At 34.1% G+C, this 9533-nt stretch overlaps 1 protein-coding gene across 1 annotated transcript; it reads left to right on the top strand.

The window, feature by feature from the left end:
* The first annotated feature begins 494 nt into the window (after positions 1 to 494).
* Positions 495 to 5068, top strand: LOC101745032 (toll-like receptor 3). Its single transcript, XM_012689607.4, has 2 exons — positions 495 to 3427; positions 4060 to 5068. The coding sequence occupies exon 1, from the start codon at positions 958 to 960 to the stop codon at positions 3364 to 3366; it is 2409 nt and encodes an 802-aa protein (XP_012545061.2). The 5' UTR covers positions 495 to 957; the 3' UTR covers positions 3367 to 3427; positions 4060 to 5068.
* The last annotated feature ends 4465 nt before the right edge of the window (positions 5069 to 9533 follow it).

Genomic DNA, 9533 nt, shown 5'->3' with positions numbered 1-9533 from the left:
TAACCTATTATAAAAACACTGTGTAAATAAAATTCCAAGCAAAGTTTAAATAACCCAAATTAAAGAGCACAACAAATAGGACACTTCAAAAGCCTTGCCGGAGTTATTCATGAGAATGCTGGTCGAAATTTTTGGGATAAGATGTTAAAAAGCATAAAGAGTTAAAAGAAAAATAAAACTGCTCGGGATTTAAAACTTTTGTTCCTATTACATTATTACATAATGAACAACAATATCTTGTACAGACTTGAATATCTTAACGTTCTCGAATATATTGGTATGATCAATGTATGTGTACCGGCGAAAATTAATGTAAATACAATAAAAATAATTTAAGAATGAAATCATAATTTATAACGGAATAGATCCAACAGGGAGCAATCTCTGCCTCAGTGACTGAAAAATATATCGCATACTTACAAATACTCGTCCTCAAAATAACATATTAGGGAGTGCCGAGTATGACATAAATAGTGGCGGTGTGGAAGTCAGTTGACTATATAAAAATGAGGTTGTGAGGGATGTAACGATGGAGGCAGAGCGCCGGCGCCGAAGTTCGCTCAGTCGGATTCATACAGAACGTCGGCAGACTCGACGGCGCCGCAAGTGTCAGTGAGCGCAGTCTTCGTAGTCGCTCCGCGCCGCGCTGTCCCACGTTCCTTACGAAGATTACACATTTTTCGGGGTTCCTTGCCGTACATTATACACATAATCCGTTACCTGTTTTCAGTTGTACGCTGTGTGACGTAAATAATCCCGGAATGAAGGACAGTAAAGTTATAGTACAATTAAATTAAGTGTTTGTGTTTGTGTGAAGTAATTTGGAAATATGTTATGGATGAATGGAAGATTAACAAGCAGTGTCATGATTTGGAGCAATATGCGACATGCAAATAATTTTCAGTATCATATTTTACTGAATCCGGCATAAAACTGACCTGAGCGGAAAATTTTAAGATGGCCTTGTCGCTAAAAATATTTTTATTCGTCGCTATTATTTCGATGGTTAATGTAACAAATACTGTTTCAACCTTTTTGGAACCATGGGAATGTTCTGATAAATATACGTCGTGCGACAAGTGTTCTTTTACCATAACTTTAACGGAGACAGCAGTAGGGCACAATCATGTATTAGTTTGTTGCACTGGAACAGGAGAACAAGATTGGATTCAAAAGCTCACGAATAAAACCTACGTAGAAGTAGATATACACCTTGATCTTATTATGTGCAATGTGAGCAACATTGATTTCATGGTACCTAAATTTGATACGTTTTCGATAGCTATAAGAAATAACAATATAGCAAATATAAATTTAGACGTTAAAAATAAAAATTTACAAAGTATTGATATGTCTTCAAATACATTAAAATTTATTACCAAAGGCTTGTTTAATAAATTTTCAAACCTTCGAAAATTAATATTGAGTCAAAACAGTATCATTGATATATTTGATGGGAGTTTTGATGGGCTATCGAAATTGGAATCTCTGGACCTATCTGAAAACAAATTAACGATATTAACAAATGTTTTTACGCCACTGAAAAATCTCCAGCATTTAAATTTAAGTAGGAACAACATTGAATTTATTCACGAAAATTATTTCAACAACTGGTTGCTGCAACATTTGGATGTTTCACACAACAATTTAAAAAAAGTGGCACCAGGAGCTCTACAGCTTCTGCCAAACTTAGCACGACTTTTGCTGACAGATAATCCGCATTTAGGCATTACGCAACTAGACACACAACTATTGGTTGGCACTGGCCGTAGATTGCAGCAAATAGATGCGTCAAGGATTGGCCTGTATCAGGTTCCAGAAGCGTTTACACACTCTGTTCGTTTCCTGTCGCTAGTCGGAAATAGAATATCCGCAGTAAGGTGTGGAGATCTTGATAGCTACCCGTTACTACAATCGCTTGATTTTTCGGATAATAAAATAATGTTAATCGAAGATGATTCACTTGGTCGTTTGGAAATGCTTTTATTTTTGAATTTAAATAAAAACTTATTAACGGCCATACCAAGATCATTGCCGGATGAACTGAAATATTTTTCTTTGAACAATAACTTGGTAAAGAATCTTTCCATTCCTGATTTCAAAGGGTTACCAAACTTGCGCATAGTTCTGTTACAAAATAATAACATCAAGTTTATTGAAGATCATGTTTTTGATGATCTGTTGTCTCTCGAAATCTTGGACATTTCTAATAACCCAATACAAACATTATCGTCGAGTTCATTTGACGGCCCCCTATCTCTAAGGGATTTAAGACTATGCTATTTAAATCTGTCTTTACCAGTACAAGATGGCACTTTTCCGATTTCTTCCCCAGAAAATGTACAGATGCTTCATTTACAGTCTAGCCCAGGGTTAGCTAAACTTTTCCTGGCAGATTCAGCCGCCTTAGCCGCATTTTCACATTTACAATATTTAGACTTAAGAATGAATGATTTGCCAGAAATCAGAAAGGATTTATTGTTTTATTTAAGCCAATTGAAAACTTTAAGATTGCACGGTAATAAAATAAATTGCAATACTGAATTATGGCTCAAAGATTGGATGAATTGGAATAATACTTTGGCTGCAGAAGAGACATGCTACTACTCAAGTACGGAAGCGAAAACTGAAGTAACAAAGTTCAACTGCACATTCCCTGAAACATTCACAATCAGCGATAGCTTACCGCCAGTTAATTTATATAGCACTGAAATGATTAACAAGCTATTAAGATATTATGGATATTTAAACAATAAAACTGAAAGAACTAATAAACGTGGAAATCATCGACATAAAAAGAATGGCAAACAAGTTTTTGACAATCAGATAAACAATATTCCGAACACAATTGAAACTACTAAAGATTTAACTAGCTCCGAAAATCTTTTTAATAAATCTCAAGATGAAAACTTACAGCTGATCCAATATTCGAAACACGAATCATATAAATCGAAAAGTATCTTCAGGAAAAAAGATGATTCCATGGAGATATCCAAAAAAGGTGGATTGAGTAAAAGTTTAAATACTGCAATTAATGTATCTAAGAAGATTTTTGTTAATAGTTCTCAAATAAACATAACCAAGAAAAATGGAATTTCTAAAATGGTTGGTTCTAAAATTGGAGATAGGGTTTTGAACGAAAGTACATCAAGTCAAAACCTGAAGACGGAATACTCACCATACCAACTTAATCACCATCAATACGCTCAATACATTGGCATGTCCGCAGTATTCACCTTGATAATAATAGCTGTAATTATATGGGCGAGTTTTCGATTTAGGCAAAGACGGCGAGTTCCAGTCGTCAGCCCACAAAACGACGACCAAATAGAAGTATCAAACATTTCCGGCAGAGTGCTGTGGTGACATTTACGAGCAGTCGACCCGACACCTTTCGAATATGATTCTCTTCTGACGTAGCATTAATGTAAGTATAAGCCTGTTGTAACCTTATGATATTAATCATTGTATTATTGTATACTGGTAGCAGACAATGCAACGAGCCAGCATGCGCTGATAAAGCCCATCTGTCTTGTCTCGCTTACATTTGAGATGAAAAATAGGCGATATGAGAGAAAATATCTATTTGTGCTACCAGGCAATCATACCTTCCAGTTTGAAGGCTGGGGCAGTAGTTGTACAATAAAGTGGAAACTTCGACTCTGAAGTTAGGTAGCCAAATTCACATTATGATGCCAATGAACACCCTTAATCACTTAAATTCCAAGTGAGCTATTCGTCAGCCCATACAAAGGAATAAAATAAAAATAAAAATATAGTTGAGACCATTTTTCTGAATTCTGTTTACTGGTAGTTGGTCTACATAGCTTGTTGCTGCAGTGCATTAATTCTGTGCTACGTTATCAATGCAATAAAAAAAGTTTAACGTAGTGTTCTTTCATAATACTGTCACTTTGCGTGGAAATGTTACTTTCGATTTTAGTATTGATATTAAAATATTGGTGAATTTTTAAATTCGTAACATATCATTGGTCGCCTACATAAATTTAGATTGTATCATAATTATACCAATAAATAGTGAAGATATTTTTGTTCCAGTTCGAAACGGGCGACTGCGAGTAATATAGCTACGTTTGTGATAGACGTGGTAAATATTTTTCTAACAAATAAGTACGAGTACAAATAGAAAGGTCAGCCGAGAAAAAAATGTTCAGCTGAGTACTTTGTAAATATTAAAAACATATTTGTTCAATCATATAGGGATTTATTTTTGTGTAAAATCTTGGTAGAGTTGTTACGATAGATTTAGTTGGTGTGCATATTATGTACATAAGTTGAAATACGACGCTTTGGTGTACAAAAATGCTTCAAAAATGAACGATGTAATAAGTTCAGTAATTAGCGTGTTAGTAACAGTTAACACGGAAAATGGATCTACCATATATGTATTGTATGCATCAATTAATGATTTCACAAATACAAACGATTGATATTGTAGAATAACGCAATATGCAACGTGAATGTGTAAAAACTTTACTAAAAAGTCATGTCTTCCCTAATTATCCTTTATAGCTGTGAATAATAATTAACTCTTTACTTATAAGTGCCAAAAGTTCATCAGCCTTTCAGTATATACGTTATATATTTCGTATTTTATTTGTATCTTGAAAAACTACGCAGTTTCTAAATGTAAATAACAATGTAAAGTATTTTTATAGTAGAGTGAAATTTAAATACATGGTGTGACATTCATTATTCCTCTTGGTTAACGAATTTTGTTTTTCAAATGAATTTTAAAATGCAGTGGCCGAACATAGTGGTATCACTTGTAAATACTATTTATTAATATATAATGTGAGGTATTATATGCATACATAGTGTATCTAATTTAACGTGTTGCTAAAAAACTGGCCATGTTTAGAAGTTTAATTGAAAAATTCAAGCACTTCCAAATTTCATTACTTTGTCTGGAACTTATGGTTGTAACTTGATGTGTAAAAATTTTTCTGAGAATTATGTATAGATTAACGTTTTTTACGTGACAGTAGTTTCATATGTTATATTATAAAACCGAATAGCCAAAGATTAATAAACAATAGAAATTAAATGTGAGTTTTTTTCATGTCGTACATTCCAACTTGATAGTTAATTAATCTTGTTTTAAATTTAAGGATTGCTTATTAAAATTTGTATGAACAGAAAATAAAGGCCGTTTTTCGCTGTTATTTGTCCATAGAATGCTTGAATAATTTTTGTAAAGGGTCAAGAAGAAATTTCGGATATAGAACTTAATTTATAATACGGATTATCCTCATATTATATTATCGTGTTCCTTGTATTTTAGAAAATAATAAAATTTATAGAATAGAATAGAATATTCACGTTCTATGGGTTCTGGTAACCGCTTAACACCAAATGACTACAACAATAAAATAAAAACAAAAGCAAATTAATATTTTAAAAGTAACTTAAAGTACTTCAAAAGTTACAAATACAATGTTAGCTCATTCCACTAGCTCTTCAAAAGCTACACGTAAGTCAATTTACAAGTATTTAATTGCGTGCGGTCTAATTTTGGTTTCTATTTCGCATAGTCAAATGGTCGCCGACGCGAAGTTATGATGCTGTAAAACCTAACCTACATTCATTCATACGAGGCACGATGCGTGAAAACGTTAACAAGGTTATTTCGGATTGTTTACAGTGAAATGTAAACAGCCCCTTAGCTATTATGAGTCGTTGGTGCACAAGACAAACATTCTTGGAGCGGCGTTTGTGTCTCGTTTAAATATTGATATTGGGGCGCACTCCCTACCCCTCAGTCATTCAATCTAGGGTAGCGGCTTAGAAATAATCATTCAATTATTTTAATAATTCCGGAATATTAAATACGATCCGTGAAGTTGGGATGTTAAATTAATTTTATTGAACAGTTCGAATTTGAAATAAAGCTACGTAATTTTACATTGTGCTTTTATAAGTATAGGTTGTAATTATTGTAGAAATTAAAAAACATTTGATAGATATATTATATGTATAGAACACTGTTTGGTCTTAATATTTCTGTAATTGTTTAGATAGAGTAGTGTATTAAAAATGTAGACCGACTGATTTATTACAATTTATGTCATTTTGAATGTTAAAGTAAAGAAATTACTATTCGCAGTGTGATGGGCGGTATAATCCAATAACCGCCATCGTCGACCTGAAGTTGAAATCCCTATTGAATTGAGACAACTGGTTTCTTATTCTTTAAACGGGAATGTGTCTTTTTTTCGCAGCAGAAATAATACCGTATTTTCAATCTGTTCTAGTACCAATGCTTGTGACAACCGTTAGGCTACAGCTACAGCTACAGGCTACAGCTAAGACGTTTAATTTTAAAGTGTTCGAGTAATTGACATTTCCTCTTAAAAATGTCTAAGTCCATTTTTCTTGTCAATCTATTGGGTGGACACAGGTTGAAGAAGAAAGTAGACAAGTATACGGCCCACCTGTTGGCGAATAGTTACTGTCGCTCATAGACATCAGCGATGCCGGGGGCACAGCCAAGCCGCTGTGTACCGGTCTTATCCGGGAACCTCATTTGAAACAAGACGTTTCATACCAAAAGCCGGATGGTATGACGCAAAAAAGATCTCTGGAAGCGTACGGTGATTTATCTTTTGTAAAGTATGCTGATGGCTGCCGTTTTGTGGTAAACAAAACTTTCTAAATTTTATACTACTTAATCCATTGTTTTTAAAGTTAATGCATTCATTAAAATTTGCATATATATTTATGTGTGGAAGTTTCTTCGTTATGCACGATATTCTCACTACTTTGTACCGCTGTTTTTTAAAATAGTTTTTTTATTGCTCAGTACAAACTCACGACCTTACTGGTGTAAAGTTGTTATCAAACTATGTTGCTATATGTTGCTATACAACATGAATATATCCGTCCATCTGAGACATGAGCTATAAGCCTCAAATGTTTTTCATAATGTCTTTCCCCACCATAAAACCAGAAAGCATGAAAGCCTTATTGTGGAAATAGGCAGGATCGTGATACCTACCCGTATGGCTTTATAACGTGTCCTAAAATCACAATATTTAGGCGATTGAAGGAACCGCTATTAATCGTAGAAATAGCTTAAGCTTATTTTGAAGATGAAATGTTGTATTACTATTCTGATATTTCTAAATTATCATGAGGAATCAGAGCGCAGTTGCAATAGTTTTGAGATAATGGGGTAACTAATCTGCACACACTGAAGACGGCATAAATGGCCAGCATCTGGGTAGCTAAATCCGAACTCAAAATACATTATATCAGGTACCGTAAAATAAACGAATGTTTTAAGGATTTATCGGCGCTTAGATATCCGTGTAAATTTGTTTTAGTTTAATTGTTAGATACTGTAAATCATAATTGTAGAAGACAAAGGTCGTTAATCCTGAATGGTTTTAATTACCAACCCCTTTAATCCTGAACTCCAATAAAAGCATTTAATTAAAATGGTAGCCGTAAATACATCAACAAGGCAACGCGCCGTAGGAAGCCAGGACTGTGAGGTAAAATTTAATAAACACCGCAGAAAGTGATTGGGTTACACTGTAATTGAAGATGCTTTCAAATTTCACCAATAGGTTCATTATCGTTATGGCGCTTAATTTGTTTTGTTGAAATACTAGAAATATATTATATTTACGCCGGAATCAAGCGATGGGAGTACCTGATGATAATTAGTTACCGCAATCCACGAAGACTGCTCCTGGCATTGCTGAAGTCCATGGGCGACGGTAACCACTTACCATCAGGTGAGCCGTACGCTCGTCTGCCTACAAAGGCAATAAAAAAAAAAGACCGGAAACTATAGAGACGTAGTCAAGACGTTACCGACTCTAGAACACTACAAGTAATTAATTAACGTTACCACAAACAATTAGTCTCAATGTCCATTTAACTTATTATTATCTCATTAAAATTATCTATTTTGAATAAGATCCAGATTTTTCTATTTAATTCATCCTAATAAATTCGGGATTCTTCAAAGAAGGTAAGATTGATCTTCAATACAAAACTGACACAGCATATTGGAGCCCGACGATAGCCCGGGCCGTTTCGCTTGTAAGGCAATGAATAATTCATACTCCTACTCCTAACTATAGTTGCGATTCATTCTTTTGTCCCAGAAGTTAGCCTACATAAATACATAATATAAATATTATATTAATGTCGATTCGATCCTAGAAACCATTGTTTCAGGTTGTTCCGTGAGTCAGCAGATAATTAAGATAAGAGAGAAGATTGTTAATTAAACATTCAGCGCCTTCTTTCAAACGAACATTGTATTTCGAGTATTTATCGGCGTAAATGTTTGAATTTGTATACAAATCTGATTCAAATATTTGAAGCTAATTGAAAAAGAAAATCTTGCTTTTAATATGCTGTGCTATAATTTATTAAAAAACATACATTACAATTGCAGATACATTTAATAGACACAGATTCACGTCTTATCAATAAATATTTAAGTTAGAAACTATTTTGAGGAAACGTCTACGGAGAGAAGCTGATATATAAACCAGCAACACAATAAATTTTAAAATGAGTTACCCGGATGTTACTTAACGTCTAATGGACCCAAGTGCTTTTGTCTTTCCCACATAGTCCTTAGAATATTGTAGAAAGCATCAAAGTAACTATGTACCTGTTGTAGCGAAGTAGCTTCAGTAGGTATAAATTATAATTATTAATTAGTAAATACGTAATTAATAATTAATTAGTAATCACCAGAGCAAAGAGCTAATTTCATTGTTTTTCACTAAGAGAAATAATTACTATTAGTTTCATAATGCTATTAGTTCAAATTTTGTTCTCGAATTTTTATGAATTTCGGTAAATACTGAAAACTGAAACTGATGTTTTGTCCTGCAAAAAATTCCGTACAATCCGGCACGTATTTAAAATTGTGGCTTTTTGCATGTTAAAAAAATTGTTTTTGGATAAATCTAATAGCTTGATCAAGGGCGGATCCAGGGGGGGGTCATGGGGGGGGTCATGGGGGTCATGACCCCCCCCCTGAGCTGGTCCCAGGACCTAGGTGGACCACATATTGAACATAATGATTTAAGGACACAATACTTAGTCTGGCCATAAATACTGTTACAATTAAAAATAAACAAAATATTACATTTGAATTTGGAATCTGTCATTTTTATATGATTGCTCATTGAGTTTTCTCATTTTGGCGCCAATACATTGTACAATATTTTGAGATATTAAAATGGAGTGGGGTGATAAAGAAAACCGAATCGCTGTGATTGCATTACGCAAAGTAGGTATGGAGCCAAATGCAATTTTTAAAACTCTCCATACGCTTGGTATTAGTAAAATGTTTGTGTACCGGGCTATTATTAGGTGCAATGAGACCTCCTCTGTTTGTGACCGAAAAATAACTAGCCGTCCACGTAGTGTTCGTACGAAAAAGGTGGTCAAGGCAGTAAGGGAAAGAATTCGAAGAAATCCTGTCCGAAAGCAAAAGATTTTATCTCGGGAGATGAAGATAGCACCGAGAACCATGTCGC

This window comes from Bombyx mori, chromosome 9 (genome assembly GCF_030269925.1).
Source record: "Bombyx mori chromosome 9, ASM3026992v2".
In the NCBI taxonomy this organism is placed as follows: domain Eukaryota; kingdom Metazoa; phylum Arthropoda; class Insecta; order Lepidoptera; family Bombycidae; genus Bombyx; species Bombyx mori.
Note: the sequence above shows the minus strand (reverse complement) of the source record. Positions and strands in the feature narration are given on the sequence as shown.